Raw genomic sequence first — 21,073 nt, 5'->3', positions numbered from 1 at the left:
AACGATCAGATTTTATGGATCAAAATTTTTGTGCCAGCGGCAAATGTATGTAATCCTCTTACCTTTTTTTAAAAAACAAAAAATTCTGTGAACATGGCAAGAACAACAGATTGCTGTATATATGGCATAGAAAGAATAACACCCTGCCCCCCCAAAACAATTGCACAAGGAAATGTTTTATTACAGAATAGTTCTTGCTTTTTAAATTTTTTTGATCACTTGCTTTTATATGGAATTCTTAGTGCACTACAATTTTCAAAATGGCTGTTGCTTTTTGTGTATTAATTGGTGAAAAATTAGGTGGCAGCAGGTTGGGAACCTTTCAGAGATGTGTCGATAGTCAGAAAGTACCCTTCATAAAACTGTAGTGTTTTTATAGTTATGTATTTTGTTGGTATAGTTTTTAAATTCATATACCCAGAAAGAAGTACAATAATAATGCTGTCAGTTGCTTAAAACTAAGAAATTGCTAATTGTGGAAAAAGAAAAGTTTAATGTTGGTAGTTTTTAATCTTTGTTTCATTTAACATTGCTTATTTTCTGTCAGTTGTTTTGAAAAATTGTGTGCTTCATTATGTACGAAATTAGCTGTAAGTTTTGTTTAAATTTTTTTTTGTAAATTAAAAATTTTTGCAATGAAAATTTAAGATATTGAAAGCATAAATGTTGTTCTTTTCAGAAGCACTGAAATTATGTAACTAGTAATTTATTCTCTGAGATATTCACTTTTGAGTTCAAATATGTGTTTATATGTATAAATGTATGCATATTCATAAACTCGCATTCACCTACATTCATATGTAAATGTATTTATTAAATTCAAAACATAAACAAAGTAATATTCACTATTGGAATAATGAAATGACACACTTCCCCCTCCCCAAATGCAAAACTTACTGTTAAAATAATTAGTAAATGAGGCCTGTTCCAAATTCTAAGACAAACCAATGTTTTATAAAAATAAAATTCATGCAAAAATTATCACAATAAAAAGTTGCAATAAATAATAAGAATAAATGGATTTCACATCTCCCAGAACATGAGAGGATTCTACATTAGATGACTAGTGTAATGAGAGAATTAAAATAAAAAAAAAGCCTGTTTATGAATTGGCAAATGCACAAAAATCAGGAAAATATAAATTAAATTAAATCAGGATATGCATTTCTACTGACGATAAAAATATATATTCACATTCTTTGCTAGGCTATGAAATCTTTTTCTGAAAAATAAAAAATACTTTTGAAAATTTTTTTATTTTGTTATTGTAAATTTAGAGCATGCCCTTACATATAACATTTTGAGACAAAAGTACATAATTTATTTAGAAGGAATTGCCAAGGAATGTCTGTTTTTGATAAATATAATTTCACAGTTTTGATATTTTTATTTTGTAATATAAAAGCCTAGATCCTGTGTCTGCTAATGGAAAGCTCATTTGTAGTACAAAGGATTCAAATTGCTGTTTAAAACTTAAACTCGGTTGTAAAGCAACTTTTAATTCATGTAATAATTTTTAAATTAGCTAAAATTAGCTAAGTTTATCAGTGAAGAATAAGAGGAAAAAATTTCATGCTTGGAATATATCTCTTCTTGAAGTTGTTTAATTGCAGGTATTTGCTTATTTTTATGAGTACCTGTTCTGTTATAGTTATTGCCTTGGATTCTGGCATAGTAGATTTTTATCAAAAGACCAAAGAAACATGGAAATATAGATTGAAGACAGAGTTGAGAGATATACCTCTTATATCAATAGGAGGTGGCCAAAGAGACTTCTTAGTGAGGAGTGATTTAACTTCATTGAATTTTCAGCATAAGAATTTGATGGATATTCATTGTTTGGTAAGTACAACTGTTCAAACTACTTTGAAGCAATATAGTGATTACTTTGAAGATAATCGGGATATTGCTTCAAAATGGAAATATGTGTAATATAAATGACATGCAACAGTTATACATATAATATAAATAGTTAATATGTATAATATCGATGGTTATTTTTTTTATAATACAAATGACAAATTCAGTTTTGAAACATAAGGCTGCTTGCTTATAATTATTAGTTTATTTAAAGTTCTTCAAGATGGGCTGCCTGCTTTACCAGCTGGAGCATGGCATCCCGTTTTGTCTTCTCTTTCTTCGGTTGTGTGTCTAAGAGCACTTTTCTTTGCTGTGTGTTTCTTTGTTGTAGCAGTAAGAGAAACCCCCCTCCACATGAAAAGAAAACATGGACAAAAGCAAATTTAGAGAAGGGACTGGATTAAAGGTAAAGAAAGAATAGGCAAGGCAGGCCATCATTTGAGTTTCAGCTTTTTTTGAAGCCAAACAAAAGTGAATAGACAGAAACAAGGCCAAAGACAAAAATTAAGTTAAAGAAGAGATAGGAATGAAAACAGAGAAAGAATGGACAAGATAGGCAATCATTTAAGTTTCAATTTATGAAGCAATTCCATTTGCTTTTTTTAAACCAAAAACAAATTGAATAGAGGAAGAAAGAAACAAGACCGAAGACAAAAACAAATTTATAATCTGAAATAAAAACAGAGAAAAAAATATACAAGACAGAATATCATTTAAGTTTCAGCTTATGCAGATTTCTTTGCTCCTGATGAAGACGGATGTATACTGTTTGCCTTCAAAATTGATTGAATTCTTGACTAAATCTACGCCACTCACAAGGCTGTTGCTTTTCTAATTTTATGTTTCACTTTGGGTTGTATCCCTTCTGTTTTAAGAAACAGGTTGAATAGTTTATAATGAGGTGATTTATAAGAATTAAACAGTTTTATGCCAAATCTTAAAAAAAAAAATTGCATCAATACATCAAGCCATTGCATCAATTAAAATTGAACTTTTGGGCAAAATATAAACCGTTCATTTAAAGGGTGTTGATGCAAGAAAATGGTTGGGAATCTCTGGTTTAGATCATGTTTTTCTTTTCTTATTTTCCTTTGAAAATGTTTTGGTAATTAAAAAAATTTCTGATCAGAACAGGAACAGACTGAGATAAATGAAGATTGCATGTGTTATCAAGCGGCAACTGCATTTATTACTGTTTTTCATAACTTAGTTTGTTTTATGAAGCTCTTTCAAGACAGCAACATATTTTATTTACAGAAGTGAGCTTTTGAGGACTCAAAGTTATTGTGATTTAAAGGGCTGTTAAGTCCTAACTAAAATAGAAACTCAAACAATAATTTCAATTAATGTATTCTTAACATTTCAGACCAAGCTGAATTTTTTATGAAAATTCTTAACCAAGTTGTTAAGATAAAAAATCTTTAGATTTTATAGTATTTATGAACTATGCTAATTTTTTACTGAAATTATGGCTGATTTTTTACATTTGGATAATCAGAAAATCTGCAATAATCAAAAGAATGAGATCAAAAGAATAAGAAGAAATATATTTATTGATCATATTTAGCAGAACATTTTAAAGTCTTCCATAAATGGAATCTAAAACGTTTAAAATATATTAAAGCACTTTTATGTATTTGTGTTTACATAGACTAAAGCTTTAGGACCTTTTTTTTGGCATGTGATGTAATTAAATTTTAAAGCTTTTTCTAGATTTAAATATGTTTTTGTTTCTGTCAGTTTTGATATTTTTAGGCTACTTGGAACAATGGTATTTATTTATTACTGATAAATCATAATAACCTTTTGCTGTGTGCGTATAAAAATGGGTACTTATTGCAACCATTTTAGTAGACATCACCAAAATTTCAGAATGTTTCAGACTCTGGCAACCATGCACATGAAAATAAAGTTTTTAATAAAGAAATACCACTATTTTTGTAAGTATTCTTTTTGTTGTAGTCCAAGTTCCAGCAATTGTTTTAGACAAATTATGATACTTTTTGTCTTAAGCTCAATTTTAAATATGTGTTTGCCGGATGTGTCCACAGATGTTAACATTTCTGCAGGGAAGCAATATAATGCCACAGAATCATTAAAGAAAATAGTTGCATTGAATCTCTTTCACCAATTGTAAAAACATTTGTAAGTAGGTTTAGAAACTGCTTTTGGGATAAATACTTAGTTAAAACATTAAAAATGCATATACAGTCAAAAGTCGTTAATCCGGACTCGTCGGGACTTCGGCGATTCCGGATTATCGATTTTTCCGGATTATAGATCATCAGTTTAAATCTGGTAAGATGGCATGCAGAAATTACAAAAGTAAAAATATGAAACCGTAATTTATGAAATAAAGAACAATTATGATCTAAAGGGTATCAAAATTTACAAAAAGAAAAAGCTTAATATTTATTTGTTTACTTTATTAAACATTTCTTTCAATGTAAGTTGTTTCGTTTCATGTGATAATACTTTCTCTTTAATTCTATTAAACAGACATAATTTCTTGTTCAGTTACAAAGTTCCGCTGTTCAAGTCCTATAATTGCTGTGTCGAGAATACCGACTAATTTGTCAATCGAAATTTTTTCGTTTTCAATAACCTCTGGGTCACTTTCTTCACTATCGGAAGCGAATTATAATGACGACTAACTTGTTTTAAATCATATCAAAGACGGAGTACATTGAGATGAAATACTACATTTAGTATGGAATTATAAGCCAAATAAAATAAAAACATCTGCCCTGAAGATAAGGATAGTGCTGACAGATCAACTTCCAATTCATTGCGCGCCGGGGCGTTCCCCCTGCCGAGCAGCGTGAAATTGATAAACAGATTTCGGATTTCGAAACATACTTTCGCTTTAGATCTCCTTTACATATTAGTAAATATATATCGGAAATTCTATTTGATATAATCGAAAGTTCAAGCTTACTTTTATAAAATTGCTCTAACAGTCTGCAAAAAATAATAAGCCGGATCCAATTCGAAGATTAAGGAACAACGCAATCTGCAACATTAACTGAATTAGATAATTTTAGCAGCCGTAAAGGTCTTATGCGCACACGTAAACGCCTATGTGCATGCGTCAACGCGATGCATGCGCAGAAAGTTTGTAGCTTTGAGGTCCGGATTATGGGTGTCCGAATTAACGACTTTTGACTGTATGTATTAAAGATGCATATATGTAGTAATTGAGTTTTTGTAAAATTCACCAAGATGGTAATGTTAATATGCAAACACCTGATAATGTTTGCCTTTCAGTATTTTTGATGATTTTTAACATTTTGATAATTACAGCATGTGCTACTTAATGTGATCATGTTTGTCCACAGCTATAGTAAAAATATTAATCAAATTTTAAAATTAAATGATTGGAAAAGTATCCTTCAGAATGGCAATGGAGTTTAACTAATTTAATATAAAAGCAGTTAGCATTTAAATAGGTATTTTCAGTAGGAAAATGCAAAAGTTTATTTTTGAACAGTTCATAATGTCCTGAATGCAAAAGTTCATTTATGAACTGTTCCTAATATTTCTGGAAATTATTTGATTGTTACTCTGCATCCAATATTAGTATTCAAAACACATCTGTCATTGGAAGATAACTTGTCAATGTAAAATTTTAAATTAAGCAAAAAAGCTATCTTATTTTGTGGTAAATATTTTCAAAGAATTTGAATTTTTCAAAGGAAGTGAAAAAATTCTGCAGATTATCCTGAGGAAGAAAGACCTCACAGTGGATAGAGTTATTCAAAATCTGTGTTACACTAAAGTTGCCTTTTTGCCTAATTTTAGACATTTGATTGAAATCAAAACCAAGCTGTTTAGCGACTTAACCCCTCAATTTGGGGTATTTCTCTGACACTGGGAAATTTTTTGAATCTATTTTGGTTTTACTTGGCGACTTCAATTGAGTTTAAAAAATTTATTCTGTAATAGCTTGCTCATATAACCAAATTATTGATCACAATAAGCAACATATTTCCATGTTTTCGTCTACAAATGTGTGGGATTGGTCAAATTGGAGACAATATCCAAATTATAGCATTAACCCTGATCACATTAAGTGGCATCAACTGTATATGGGTTCATAAAATGCATTCATTTATGAATCAGCTGGATACTAATCTACTATAATTTTTTAGACTCCTGCAATTCCTGGTGTTTGGGTTTCAACTGATCATTTGGCAATTGTCTGGTAATATGCTTATGTCAATTATATTGAATTAATTTTTAATAATTTTAGACTGTGTTTTGTATGCTTTAAAAAGACTTATTTTAACATTTTTATATCAAGCTTCAGTATAACTGAGTTAAAAGTTCAAATAACTTCATTTGCATAGTACATTTTTTTAAATGTGTCCTAAAGTTTCCTTCTTATTCATGGAACATGTCATTAATAGAGGGAGGAGAGCGAAACTGCTCTTTTGACTCACTTCCCACTAACGATACAATAACCTTAACCTTCAAAGAGCTAATCAAGAACAGTTAGCAAGAATCGAGAAAGAATCAAATGAGCAGCGGGATTGAGTTGATTCTTCCGCTCCCACTGCTGTCTGAAAAAGTCTGTTTCTATGGTCAAGTTCGCTGCTTTTTCAAAGGAATGTTTGTCTGAATGCATTTCAATATGATATTAAATAAATTACTTTTTCATTAGTGAATTTTGAACAGTTCATAAAAAATACAAATATTTTCAGCTATGTCTCTGTTGACTAGGAGCATTGTGTTAGCTAATAAATATGTCAAATTATTTCAAAAATCTCTTTTCTAATCTTGTTTTGCTATCAGAAATCAATATTAGTTAGTTTAAAATAATTTTTAAAAAATCTAATTCTTTAAAAATGAAAATTGTGTTTTTATGGTATATTGATTGTGAATAATATTATTTTGTGCTTTTCAAGCCTGCAAGTATGCATTACAGAATAACAAATTAGAGCAAAGCTGTTGTTTGATTCACTCAGAGTTCGTAGCGGTCCTTACAAGTGCTCATAAGTCCTTATATTTGAAAATAGAATATAAAGGCCCTTATAGGTGCTTACTTTTTCTTTAAAGCCTTTATTTATTTATTTATTTATTTATTTATTTATTTTGTTTTTAGTGAGGTTTTTTTTTTTTTTTTTTTTTTGAATGTGCATTTTTTCCCCATACCAAAGCCGAAACTAAATAAACAACTTTTTTTCCTTATATGCATGCAACGTCAGATGATGAATCATACTTCTGGAAATTGCTTTTTCCCCCCTCTCTCTGCATTAACGTAACCTATGGTGCACGCGAGAGAATATAGACAGGTGCACGTCGTTCTGTTGGTCAAAGAATTGCGAAAACGGTAGAAAATTCCGGTACATTCGGTATTCTTTTACCTCCCACCCAAATACTACACACGTTTGAATTTCTATCAAGATTTTAATAATTTGCATTCTCGTTCCACGTGGTCAATTCATATTTGTGTTTATTATAATCAATATTCTTGTATTATGAGCATATGCATTAATATTTATAATAATAGAGTTGCAGTAACTACTGAAGTATAGATAAACTTCCAAAAATGGGCGTGTTTTTGACAGATTAGCTTTCTAAGGAATAATATTCGGAATGGCTTAAAAGGAAAGTAATCAAATAATCAATTTTTTTTTTTTTTCCCCCAATACGTTATACAGTACGAAGGTTGGGAGGTTCTCTCCTTTCTCCGCAAAATCTGTAATATTGAAGGAGCGGACTCTTTTTTGTCACTGTGCAATCTGGATTGAATAGGACTAAAAGTTTTTGCAGTATACCCAACCCAAGCGAAGATTGATTCTATTCCGGAAATTTAACGCAGTCTGTTGAAAATTAGAAGTGCCTCTTTTTTACTTAAATTTGTTTGCTTGGAATATATGTTAAGGGAAAACTGTTATGCAATGAAAATTTAGAAAATGTTCAGAATTTTGATTTAAGTTAAATTATTTAAATATGAGTTGCATTTATTATTAGGTGCCAAACGTATTTTTTATTGCATTTATTATTAGGTGCATTTATTTTATTTTTATTGCATTTATTTATTGCATTTATTATTAGGGTATTTTTTATTGCATTTATTATTAGGTGCCAAATGAATACAATTAATATGGCTTATTATTATTTATTTTCTATATTTTGAACTGAAATTTCATCATTAAATCTTGTAATATGGTTTAGTTCTGCATAGTTTTTTTTCTCTCATTGTAAACTAATTCTGTAAATTGAACTGTCATTTCAAATTTAAAAAAAAAAGTTAATTGTTTTCCATGGTTGAGGTAATGCTCATTCTCTTAATAAATATTGCATTGCTCATATTTTAAATTACAAGTGTAATTTTTCTTTTAAGGTTATGCAGTTGTGTATAATGTAATTAGACAGGTGCTTATTTTTTCCTTAAAATGTGCTTGAAAAGTGCTTATAGGTGCTTATTTTTTTAACTAAAATGTGGCTATGAACCCTGTCACTGATCTGTATTTGTAAATTTAATAAACATTGCATCTAAAAATTAACAGCATTTCTTCAGGCGCTTTACTTTTAATACCATTGAGCATAAGTTTTGCATCATCATAATCCTTACAGATATGCTCCTTGGTAATTTTTTCTTATTGCTTTAAAAGTTTTAAAATGCTTTGCTATATATAGAACTACAATTGGTAAGAAAGGCAGGACTATAACATAGACAAATAACACAAATGTCTAGGGCACAGTTTTTTGAAAAGCCTAATCAAAGCATCAACTTTTACATTTTCATTAATAAAAAGGCATAAAAAAATTTCTTTTACTAAAATCTATAGATTTTTTTTTTTTTTTTTTTACATGTACTCTTGTAAATGGTGTACTGAATATAAATATTGTTATTCTGACTAACTGCAGGTTGGGGCATGGAACTGGGAATGGTATTTTTATTTTCAATATTAAAATGTGTAAAATATTATATACAAAACTCATTGAGCTTATCAGAATTAACTTGCTTAGCTTTGCTAAACAAATTACTGTACAATTTACCAAACAAAATGCTTTGGAAACTATCACTCATGAGGAAATAAAGAATTGAAAATGGGAGAGGGAAGAGATTTTTGAATTAATTTTCTGTTTTTTGAAAACTACTTTTAATGTTTAACAAAATAATTTCGTTTCTGAATTTATGTGATATGATCAAACGTTTCTAATTCTCTTGGTGTATTGACATAATCAGGTGCATGTATATAATCATAAAAGTATATATTTTTATTGGAATAAAAATTTATTGATTTTATATTGAAAATCCCCTTTTTAATAAAAATAACATATGCTTTAGTTTTTTTAACCAATCCAGGATTATTTTTATTTATTAGCAAGAAGGAAAGCTTATGATAAGCAAGTTAATTCTGATATGCTCAGTAAGTTTTGTATAAGTCTGATATGCTCAATTTCGTTTTAGCATTTTGCGTTGGTTCACTATAAATGGCATTTCACAAATCAAATTGTTGCCACCAAATATTAGAGCCCTGCATTATATTTACAGAAATTAAATAATGATGAATCTGCATCAGTCTATGTATATTTCTCGCACTGTGAAAGAACAACGGTATCTAGAGACATCAAATTTTGAATGACAGTCCTCCACTCAAATATGAGCATCTGGAAGCCCAAATTTGGAATTTGTTTTAGTACCTATTTCATATATTATAAAACTTTAATGAATTTTTGATTAAAAATCTTGATGATTTCAAAGTGAGCAATATCAACACTTTACAGGGGGGGGGATTATCTCCAGCGCACGAGACTGCGTATCAGAAATTCTAAAGATAGGCTCTTTTAAAATTATTTTGTGATATTGCTGTTGAATTGAATTTTATGGTTTAAGTGCCAAGAACATATTTAATAAATAAAGGTAATACACAAAATGTTAAAAAAAAAAGCCCCTTTAGGCTTAATATAAAATCTGAAAACTTTAATATTTTTTTTTTTTTACTTATATATTTATTTATTGTTTCATTTTCTAATTTTGCTGGATAGTATTTTTTCATGTGTGGGCTTTCCTGTGTGTGTGGGGGGGGGAGGGTAAACAGGAAAAAATGTCTAGGGCTCGTAAATAGTTTAACTCAGCCTTGTCTGTAAGTTTGGTGTAAATATTATATAACAACAAGTAAATATAAATCCCCATTTTGATCAATGTTGTTTGGGTATTTTTGAAAAGTCTGCAGCATGCTTTCATCCAAAATTTACTAAATCAGTTCATCAGTCAAAAAAATATTTTACAATGGTCTAGATTGATAATTTAATGTGGGTATTCCAGATTTCCTTCAAATTTCTTATCATTTCCAGATATGTAACGATTTCTGTTCTTCCATGTATATTTTCAGCCTTCTGGTGTTTTGATGAGACACTGGTCATATTGACCCTCTATTTAGTTTAGCATCTGTGGTTTGTTTTGAGCATCATTATCAATGTCATTTTCTTTTGGTATTTTTATTGCAGGTGTATAATTTTGAAATCTCTCTCATAAATTTCTTTGTCAATGAAATCGCTAAACAAGATACTCCTGTATTTTTTTGGAGGTCAGCATCTTTCTTCAGGAAAGCCTAATTGTCTAGTAATTCATCCATTACCTAAAATATAAATTTAAATAATACAATAATATAAATTAGAGTATAATACAAGAATACAAATTACAATATAATGCTTAACTTCCAAATAAATAATCAAAAAATTTAAGTCTGAACATGCAAAACTTTTAAATTAATAGTTTCAAATGCCGTAATAAAACCATACTGGAGCCATATCCTAAAATTTTGTAAAAATTCAGTATTCATATGATGTTGCACATCTGCAATACAAGCAAAAACTACTGTTATTACTAAAGTAATGAAAAATCAGTAATTATAATAAGCATGAATCTGTGTACCTTATTTTATTTTATGTAAGTGAATTTTTATTTTATAATTACATTATTCCAAGTGCGAATTATGCAATGCAAAATAACTGTGAACTCTGAAAATCTGATGTTTTGTGTTACTTTACACCACATTTAGTAAAAATCAGCACTACTGCCATCTGTTGGAGGAAAGGTGCTACAATCCTTCTGAAAAAATATAGTAGGAGAAAAGAAACATAGATTAGTTAATGGAAATTCCCTGGATGCTACTAATGCACATTTTTTTTATATGTTGCAGATATGCTACATGATGCATTTAAGGTTCAAGCAGTGTTATAATAATAACTATACGATTTTTTTTTTAGAAGAATGAAATCAATTCTTTTCTTTTTATTTTTTACTGGAAATGTTTGTTTGCTATACATCCGAGGCTGGAATGGTTTAATTACATATACTGATGTACCATTGTATGAGACTGATAACATAGATAGTCTTCAATAAATTCCAAACTGGAGATTTAAATCAAATGTTTTTTATACATAAGAATTGGTTTGATAGTGACGCATGTAGTTGAGGTTCAATACTATGAACAGAAGATGGATATTCTTGTTCTCCATATCCATTGGGAAGGACTACAAACAGTGAAAAATTCTGCAGTATAAATTTTAGTTCATGCACCTAGGGCAGATTAACAGACAATGGTCTTGATTATCTTTCATTAAATTAAGCTGTTCTTGCTGACATACATAAATGGTTTCATAAACATATGAATTCTAACTTCTTTCTGTTAAAATATGTATTATTATTTCATTGTTGAGCAATCATGTGAACGTCCGTGATATATTTTTCAACATAAAATATGGCATAACCTTCAATAGTAGTTTTACTGAGACACAGCTGTGACATGTGGTAACATTCATTAACATAAAAATAAATATTCTAACACCTAAAAAATGTTCAAATATTTTAGTAATATATTTGAAACATATTTTAGAATTGATATTCACATAAAATGAACTTAAAAATGTAAAAATCTTTTACTCTTTAGAACTGATAGTCACATAAAATGAATTTAAAATTGAAAAATCTTCCATTCCTTAGAAATGGTATTCATATATATTGTACTTAAAAATTAAAAATCTTTCTTTCTTTTTCTTTTCATACAGAAAATTAAATTATTTAACGTTAATGAATAATGAAATGCAGTGTAAAGTTTAATGAAATGCATTCCCTTAAAAAGTGTGCATGGATTTTTGAGATCTGTGGAAATTTATGTAGAAAAATGATACTTTTTTAACTCTGTTTGGACAGTTTTTGTGCCTGCATCGGTCTTCACTGTTACTGTATGAATCCATATGATCTGAAACAAGATGATTTGCTCTTTTTACAATTTATTACAAGATGAATAAAAAAATAAGCTGTTAAACATGCTAATTTAGAAGTTGTTGGTGTATGTCTATTTCAAATGAATTCAGTTTTTTAGCATTTTCCTTTGTTATGCTCTGTCATTGCTCTGATTTCCATTCTGCATCTGTGGTACATTACCTGGCACATTATATTTAATTATGTTAAGTCATTTCTTGCATAAGTAATTTGTTTTACATTGCAATTAAATTTTAAATTGCAAATTTAATTTCATTACATGGCTTATTTACCAATATAACTCCTAAAATATATTTGATCATATTTTCAGGTGTAAACAGCTAATACTCACCATATGCAGAAGTTTCTATGACTTATACAATGAAAGAAATAAACAGGTAATGTAATTTGAGATTTGCTATTTATTTACTTTTGTATCATTTATGATATTATTAACACTACAGCATGTCAAACTCATGAACCACTTGCAGCTCTCAATTAATTTTCCTGCGGCCCTCGAGAAAATAACGAAAAGTATGTAATATGAATTGATAGAAATTGGAATTCCAGTATTGAGGCATAGCTATAACTATGCTGCTATAAAAGATATATGAGATGGTCTCTTCAGAAAAATATTTTCTCAACCGACTCTGAAAAACTGTCAGCTGATTTATGGATGGAATTAACATCCGTAAAATGGATGATGGACTCTGGTTTGAATCCCAGAGAAGGCATGGATGTTTTTAAGTGTATAATGTCTGTGCAGCAAGGGTGTGCTCAAAATACATGATGAGTCAGAAGTTCTTTCGAGAGGTTGGTTCCCTCCATGGGATGTTGTTTATAACTTTAACAGATACCCAGGTACAGCAATATCTGAATCACCAGTGATACTACAGAGGTGCTGGCTTAGCTTCTACCAGTACATATTTTAAAACTGAGACCCCTCAAAATATTAATGTGTATTTTTAAATTTAATAAATGCACAGTTGTTTGAATATGTATTTTATTGTTATGTCATTTAAGTAGCAGAGTGAAACTGATCTGTTTCCTGAGGTGCTTAATACATGGCAAGTCACAGATGCTGTAAACATGTCTGAACAGACTATTTTATCTGATTCCATAAAAGTGTATCAAATATTAAAGTATAATATTAACTTTTTATTTTTTTCAGTTTTGGGTGGCTTCTTTTTCTCATTATGATGCAGAAACACAAGAATTAATGTAGAATATATCTTATCCGATTGCAGTTATCTAGCATTACTGATTTATAACTTTTGAATACTGGATCTAAAGTTAAATAACAACAAACACAATAAGTAAAAATCTATAGTTTGAAAATTTCAGATAACTATATAATACTTTGAAACAGTGAAAGAAATTTTAAAGAAATTTAAAAAATATCTGAAAATAAATTTTGGAAAACTTGTAAGCTCCTAATTCTCTAATGAATCGAATAAGCAAATATGTGAAATTCACCGTGCTATGAATTTCATGGGAATGAGAATGGAAGAAATAAAAAGTAGAAAATAAATCCAACATTAAAGCTGTATATACATTTTGAGACTTAGATTTGTCTAAAATCACTTTATCAATCTAATATACTAACCTTTTGAATAAGTAAAATAAAATTCTGGCTCTAATTAGTTTTGTTACAAGTAAAATTAAATGTTTTGTCTCAACTCAAATTCCATACTTCTAGAATATGTAGAAACAGGGCATAGCCTATGTTTGTTCATAAATGCTTTAAATTAAAATGACCTACTATTGTACTATGTCCTGTCTGATGCTGAACCTTTATTTTCAATCCCCAATGTCTTGTCTTAAATAATTTTGTTTGATATACAGTGAAACCTCATTGCAACAATATTTTAGGGACCAAATAAATATATTGTTGTAGAGAAGCATATTGTTATATATGCTTCTCTACAACACATATTTTGAGCCCACATATTTTGAGCATTTAATAAGGGGTGGTTTTTTTTTATTTTTTTTATTTTTATTTTTATTTATTTATTTATTATTATTATTATTAGTTTAAGGTGCATAACATACTACTTTTAAGTCTATATTTAGAAGAAATTAATTTGTAAAATACTAATAATAGTGCTTTAAATACTAAAAAAATAAATAAATAAGATAAATTCAGAAAATAAGCACAGAAATATTCACATACCTGAAAACACTTTTTATTGAAAATAATCCAATATTTTTGTTTGTTTATTGATTTTTTTAACTGTTAAGTTCACCAATACTGTATGCATTGAGTCTAGTGCACGAAAATGTTCTTCATTTGTCGACGGAAGGCTTGAAAAAAATGTCCATAGAGAATTCACAGATTGAAGAGCTTCCTGGGATGACAATAAGGACTGCGATGGACCTGTATTATCATCATCATCAATATCATCATCTTCTTCATCATTGTTTCCTATCTCATCAGTAATTTCAGAGAGAATATCTTCATCAGTAACTCCTGCAAAAACCAGAAGATCATCATCTGCTGTTAAATAATCTTCTATACTAATTCCAAACTTTTTACTGCTTGTTTCCTCAAGTTGGGATACGGATTTTTTTATGTGCAAAGCACATTCTTGGTCATCTGAGAGATCATTGTCTATGGAATTTTCATCATTATCAGATTTCTTATCTTCCATAACACAAAGACCGGCCTTTTTCCAGCAATTCCGAATGGTTTTTTCTGTTACTTCCAACTTCCAGCAATATTGTCACACGCTTCCTTGACATTTACAGCTTTGAAAGGGTCTTCTACTTTATTTTCAAAGTGTACAAGTATGGAGTCCACCAACCGTTTTCTGTAATATCCTTTGAAGCACTTAATTATGCCCATATCAAGAGGCTGTAAAATTGAAGTGCAATTGGCAGGGAAAAAAGCGATTTCGATATTTTGTAGCTTTGGAAATGACGTGGGAGCACCGCAGTTATCTATCAACAAAACGATTTTTTTCTTTCTCTTCTTCATTTCATTGTCTAACTTCTGTAACCATTCGGAAAAAAAAATTTAGACGTCATCCAAGCCTTCTTATTTGCTTTATACTCCACGGGAAGACTTTTCACGTTCTTAAAGCACCTTGGCTTCAATGATTTACCAATGATGAGAGGTTGTATTCTATGCGTTCCTGTGCTATTTGTACACAGAACAGTCAGTCTCTACTTTGATTTCTTCCCTCCATAACACTTTTCACCCTTGAATGCCAATGTTCGATCGGGTAGGAGTTGGAAAAACAGCCCAGCTTCATCTGCATTATAAATGTCTTCTGGAGCATACTTTTCTAAGATTTCTTTCATCTTGTTTTGCTGCCATTCATTTGCGTCGTTTATCGGGACTGACTTTTTCTCTCCTTAAACTTCTTGGAAAGTTATTCCATGACGATCTCGAAAACGCATTAACCAACCATTGCTAGCTTTGAAAGTTTCGTTCCCTAGCATTGCTGCAAATTTCCATGCTTTTGCACATAATAAAGGTCCATTTATTGGGACATTTGTTGCTCTCATCTCTTGAAACCATTTTAAAACAGCAGCATCAATGTTTTCATTTGTCGCAACTTTCAGTCGTTTTCGCTCTGGGTTAATTTCATTTGAAGTTACAGCATCTTCGATTTGCTTTCTCTTCTTTAACGTTGCAACTGTAGATTGCGATAATCCATGTTTCTTAGCCGCATCAATCTGCTTCATTCCCTCATCAGTATCATTGATAACGTTCAGTTTATCTCGAAAAGATAGTTGCTTTCGCCCTGCCATCTTAGGGAACAATATCGCATGAAAGAAAGAAAAGTTTAAACCAAATGTTTCGTGTAGAACTCAAAATCGTTAAAGACTATAAAACAACCTTTGAACTCACTTTTCAGTACGTCACTTAACAACACCCCGCCTCCATTTCCCCTGTTCCTCTAACAAAGGGCACTTGTTCTGTGACAAGGTGACCAGACAGGTCTAGATGCCCTTAAACCTTATCATAATTCCAAAGCTTACTGGGAAATGAGACTAGGCATACATTTACACTTCAACCCCCTCACCCACTCCAATTCCCAAAAGGGTAGTCTTCATCTGTTTTGAAATCTGAACAATAGCTATTTATTCAGGGATCAGTTGAATATCCACAATGAGTCTTAATAGACGGAAAAAATAACAAAATAAAATGGGGGGGGGGGAAAAAAACATTTGAAAATCAAAATATTATTATAAAGGGAGAAAATAATACTGAAATTTAGATTGAAAAAATCGCTTTACAGAGGTTTATTGTTCTAGAGAATATAGCAATATTGAGAGGAGATTAACATTAGTTTATATGCAAAATCACCGGGACCACAAAACATTATTCTAGTAGAGGAAGTTATTGTTGTATCGGGTATCGTTGTAGCGAGAGTTTACTGTATTAGTATTGATGTTAATGCATCAAGTATGCGGAGAAAGCTAAAACTTTTTGACTGCTCAATGAACTGTCTCAGATTGTTTTTTATTATTCTCATTTTTGAAAATATTACTTTTAACCATTAATCAGCCTAGTGTGTTTACACACACATTTTTTCTCTTCACCTTCTCTTTTCTTCACCATTTTTTCCCCCTCTTCACCTTTCTGAATTGTATTAGTCAATATGCTGATGTCACTGCTAATGTACAAAATACCAACTAAAGTAATGCTGAATAATAATTAAAGTAAATTATAACTAAAATAGGCAACTCGTTCTCATACATTATAAAATATTTTAAAACTAGCATCAAAATAGTTCACAGAATCAAATCATAGTGATAAGGCTTATAACGTGCTACTGATTGTATTACTGGAATCTTAAAATTCATAATTTTATGATATGAAAATAACATCTTAGATGTTTTCCAAAATAAAAGTCTTTTAACTTCCAGTGATGTCCACAAATGCTAGAGTTGTGGTTGCAGTATCACTTGGAAATAAATACAATATCTGCCATTGCCATGCATTGAAGGCTTTACATGAAAAGTTCATATGCTTGTACAGGCAGTTGGACCAGAAGGTCATGTATTCCGAGGTGGCATCAGCATAGTGTGGGCTGGAATTTCGGTAACATATTGCAATGAGCTGCACAGGTTTAAAGGCAGTTCTGTGACGTGCATGATATTAGGATGAAGCTCTACACCCCACTGTGAGACTGCTCAATGAAAGAATCTCCCATTTGAATGTAGGACTTCAGTCAATCTGCCTGTTCTCATTGAGCCAGCGTCATTAATGAGTACCTGGAGAATGAGAGCATTTCTCATGTGGGTACCCGGTGCCCGTCATATTATCCAGACCTTAATCTCATAAAAAATCTTTGTGTTGCTCTTGGGCATGTCTCTGCACATTTACCCCCTCCAGCCCGTCTCAGACAATTGGAAATTGCCCTAAAGGAGGAATGGCTTTTGGCATCTGGTATGGTTGATCAATTCTTTGAAAGCAAGGACAATCACTATAAAATTTATGTTAAAGTCCTGGGTGTTCCTATACTTTGTAAGCTTTGTTTGTTTATCTTTAGACTTAAACATCAGTTTTTTAATCACCCAAATGTAGCAGCGTCATATAATTTATGAATTTGTTGCTTTCATTTTTACATAATGCATGTTTTCTTTCAAGCATAAACACATTTGATATTATGCAATTTGGTGTTAATTAAAGCTTTATTTTTCTATTTTTGTTGATTTTACTCTTGCATGCTTAACTTTTACAAGCCAGTGTAATTCTCTTGAGGAGTGGCATTCTCTAAATTACAAGTAAGCACGAGTGGTAGTCTTCACAGCCAAATGTTGATCTGATACACTCATGCAGTTTCTTTCCCTCAATTTATACTAGACTGTTTGTCAAATAAATCTGCATATAAATCTCTGGAATGAGTCAGTATGTGATGAAATGAGGTGTAAAAGAGAGATCCATATTAAAATTTAAATGGGTTACTTAAACTCAGTTAAAAAGCTACAAGTATGGTTTGCAGCCTGTCTATTTTAAATATATTAATAATTGAAAGTGGCAGAAGGTATCTTTATCAAATTGCAGCATGTGAGAATACTCAACTGCATCCTACGAAAACTGTCTGCCTACTTTGACCAGGCCTGGAGCCACTGCTGATAATATATTTTCAGAAAAATAAACAATATTATTTTTAGTAAATCAGATTTCATCATGATGAAAATATTTTTAGATATGTTTTAACACTTTATTTTCTGCTAAATATGTATTTTATTTTAACTGAAATTAAAGCATTCTTAAAAATTGATGAATTACAGTATTCATGTTCTTGACTTGCATTGTGATGTAACAGGATTGTCCAACCTTTCCATGTGATAGGCCACTTAAAAATTTTGCCTCCAAGTTGTGGAGAAAATATTTCTGTATGCTCCATAAAAAATCTAATCAATGCAAAAGCATCTGAAATAGATTAAAATTATGCCTTGCAAATTTATGCATTGCAGCATTACCTTATTTTTTTAATTAAATGTAACGGAGACAAATCATTAAAAAAGGACAGTATAATTAGGCACTGTAAATTGATATAATAATAATAGCTTCATGATTAGCCCAATGCTAAATGAATGCGAGATTTGACCCTGCAGTTTTTTTGACTTCAGAAATCTTTTTAGTGAAATCTCCAAAATTTTGCACTCTTACATTATAATACTAGTAAATTCAGTTACTGGAAGTATAATATAAACATTTAGTTTTAAAACATTTAATGTCTTCATTGAGTAGAGTAAAAAAGAACATGAAAACGGAAAATAATATGTACATTTGTGCATAAATTTTCTTATAATGTTGCATCCATCATTTGGAGATTCCACTAAAAAGATTTCTTATGTCAAAAACTTGCAGGGTCAAATCTTGAATTCGTTTATTATTGGGCTAATCATAAGGCTATCATTATCATGGTGTAAGATTGATAACTGTCTTTCAAATTTTAACCATACACAGAATGATTTAAAAAGACTAAATGCCACATTTTCTTGCATATTTTTCCCCCTAACATTTTAGCTGCAGGTTCTGCAAATTAAAAAAATATTCATCTAATTTCCCCCTTCCTCAGTGCATTTAGAACATGAGCTCTCCTAAATTCTGAAATGGAATTCATCTGTGTTGTGATTTTTTCATCTTACTAACAAAAAAGAAATTCCTGCAATCTACCTGTGAAGTTCATGCTGAAATATTTCTATTCTAACTGTTGAACTTTATGCCAGCCTAATACAAAAGCCGACCCATTGCGGCAAAGCAATTATGAGCCGACTTTCATTCTGTGACTTCACTGAGTCGACTGCACATTCACCCTCTCTGATTATTTATGGATGATTGGTGGCATAAGGAGTAACAGAGACAACAATAATGGGCAAGATTCAAGTTACAGGGTAGTACAAATGAAGATATTAGATATTGTGATGCTAATGTTACTGTGTTTTCTTATTGGAATGTAAGTTTCTTTTAAAGATGTAATAGTGTGATAATCACGAGTAATTTTCTATTTTTCATTTGTTATATTCTCATTATAGTGACACCCTTCAGAATTTAAATTATTTCCGATATTTTTAGGCAATCAAATTAGTCAAAAAAAGAAGAAAAATACATTAGAAATATAGTATTATTTTTGTTTGTAAATCTTACTTTTAAATTTTTTTGGGTACTTTTCCATTTTGCCGGCACAGGCGATAAAGTTGCCAATAATGGTGCAACTGATGCCAAACGGAATATCCTCGCTGGTAACCTTTACACCTCATTTTCAAAACAAGTCACATCCATTTCTTATCAGATTCACTGTTTCTTTCAATACTACATACAGTTAGATAGAGTTTTTACCAGATAATTCAATTTTGTGCCCTAAGGCTATTCGCAGTAATTAAGTCAATTAGGATGCAATCACACCGCTCACCTGAAGGTGAAAATATAGAAAAGGCAAAGTGAAGGGTTAAATGCATTAATTCTAATGAGAATGCACTAGTGAAGTAAAGCACTGCAGTTTTACATAATTTCTGAGTAAGCTTTTCGTATGTATTGAGATAATTCTTGCATTCCAAATCAAGATTTAACTTGAAATTAATATAGATAATTACTGAGAGAATTGGTTTTTTGTAGCATCGTTTGTGTGAGATGAGATTATTTGGGATCACATGATATGAACCGGCGAATCAGGATGTTGAACCATGAAAACATAGTAAATTCTTAAGTTAATGCCTTTTTACAAAATTATTGTCTTTATTTATTGGCTTTTTACAAAATTTTAAATGATATTAAAATGTTTATGCCTTCAAAATAAAAAAATTTTAAAACTAACATTTGTTAACATTTTTTATATGTATACTGTATGTTGTCACCAATAAAGTTTGTTTGGCGAGATTTGCGCCGGCAAAACAGAAAAGTACTTTTTTTTAAATTTCCTTATAATAATTTGCAGGGTGGACTGTATTATTTCTCAACCCTGTATTCTAACATACTTTTTTAACTGGCTTCATAATAAAATACCTCTAGTTATTGAAAAATGAAAATTGAAATGAGACTTTCTGAAATTTTAACAATTGCAAATAATTCAATAATTCTAGATTATGTATATATGTACGTTGCATTTCTGTTGTGTTTTATTGATATATATTTTTCAAATTTCCAGATTAATATATCCGAGTCTGAAACTGAAATGATCTTGAGACACCACTATGTTTCTAGATATGCAGGTACTCACATTTCTCAAGTACCGTACATTCCTTTCACTACTTTTCCTAGATCAGGGCAGTGGATCGAGATGAAATTTAATGCTTGGCGATTTTCGCGTAATAAGGTTTGGAAATTTTGTCACTTGGTTTTAGTAAAAATTACATAATTAGCAATTTAAAACTTTTATGCCTAATTTTAAATGTTAGCACTTTAAAAATTTCATGGGTGTCCAGCGAATTTGTTTATGAAATGGTGGAAAGTACATCACTTATAAACAGTTCATTTATATGATTACAGTATTGTATTATAAATTTTTTAACTGATGTAAAGTCGCCAGT

The 21,073-nt window shown here is 30.3% G+C and overlaps 1 protein-coding gene across 3 annotated transcripts in view; it reads left to right on the top strand.

Moving 5' to 3' along the window:
* PGAP1 (GPI inositol-deacylase) overlaps positions 1 to 21,073 on the top strand; it is a 127,965-nt gene that overhangs the window by 38,245 nt on the left and 68,647 nt on the right. For all 3 annotated transcript variants that reach the window (XM_035369072.2, XM_035369073.2, XM_035369071.2), the window contains exons 8-11: positions 1,652 to 1,842; positions 6,012 to 6,064; positions 12,414 to 12,480; positions 20,692 to 20,859. In XM_035369072.2, the coding sequence (XP_035224963.2) occupies positions 1,652 to 1,842; positions 6,012 to 6,064; positions 12,414 to 12,480; positions 20,692 to 20,859 (479 nt within the window). The remainder of the gene's footprint in view (positions 1 to 1,651; positions 1,843 to 6,011; positions 6,065 to 12,413; positions 12,481 to 20,691; positions 20,860 to 21,073) is intronic.

The sequence above is a fragment of the Stegodyphus dumicola genome, chromosome 3 (genome assembly GCF_044657685.1).
Source record: "Stegodyphus dumicola isolate Sdum_Otavi_A_Nest chromosome 3, ASM4465768v1".
NCBI classification, from domain to species: Eukaryota; Metazoa; Arthropoda; class Arachnida; order Araneae; family Eresidae; genus Stegodyphus; species Stegodyphus dumicola.
This window is presented reverse-complemented; position numbering and strand designations above follow the sequence as displayed.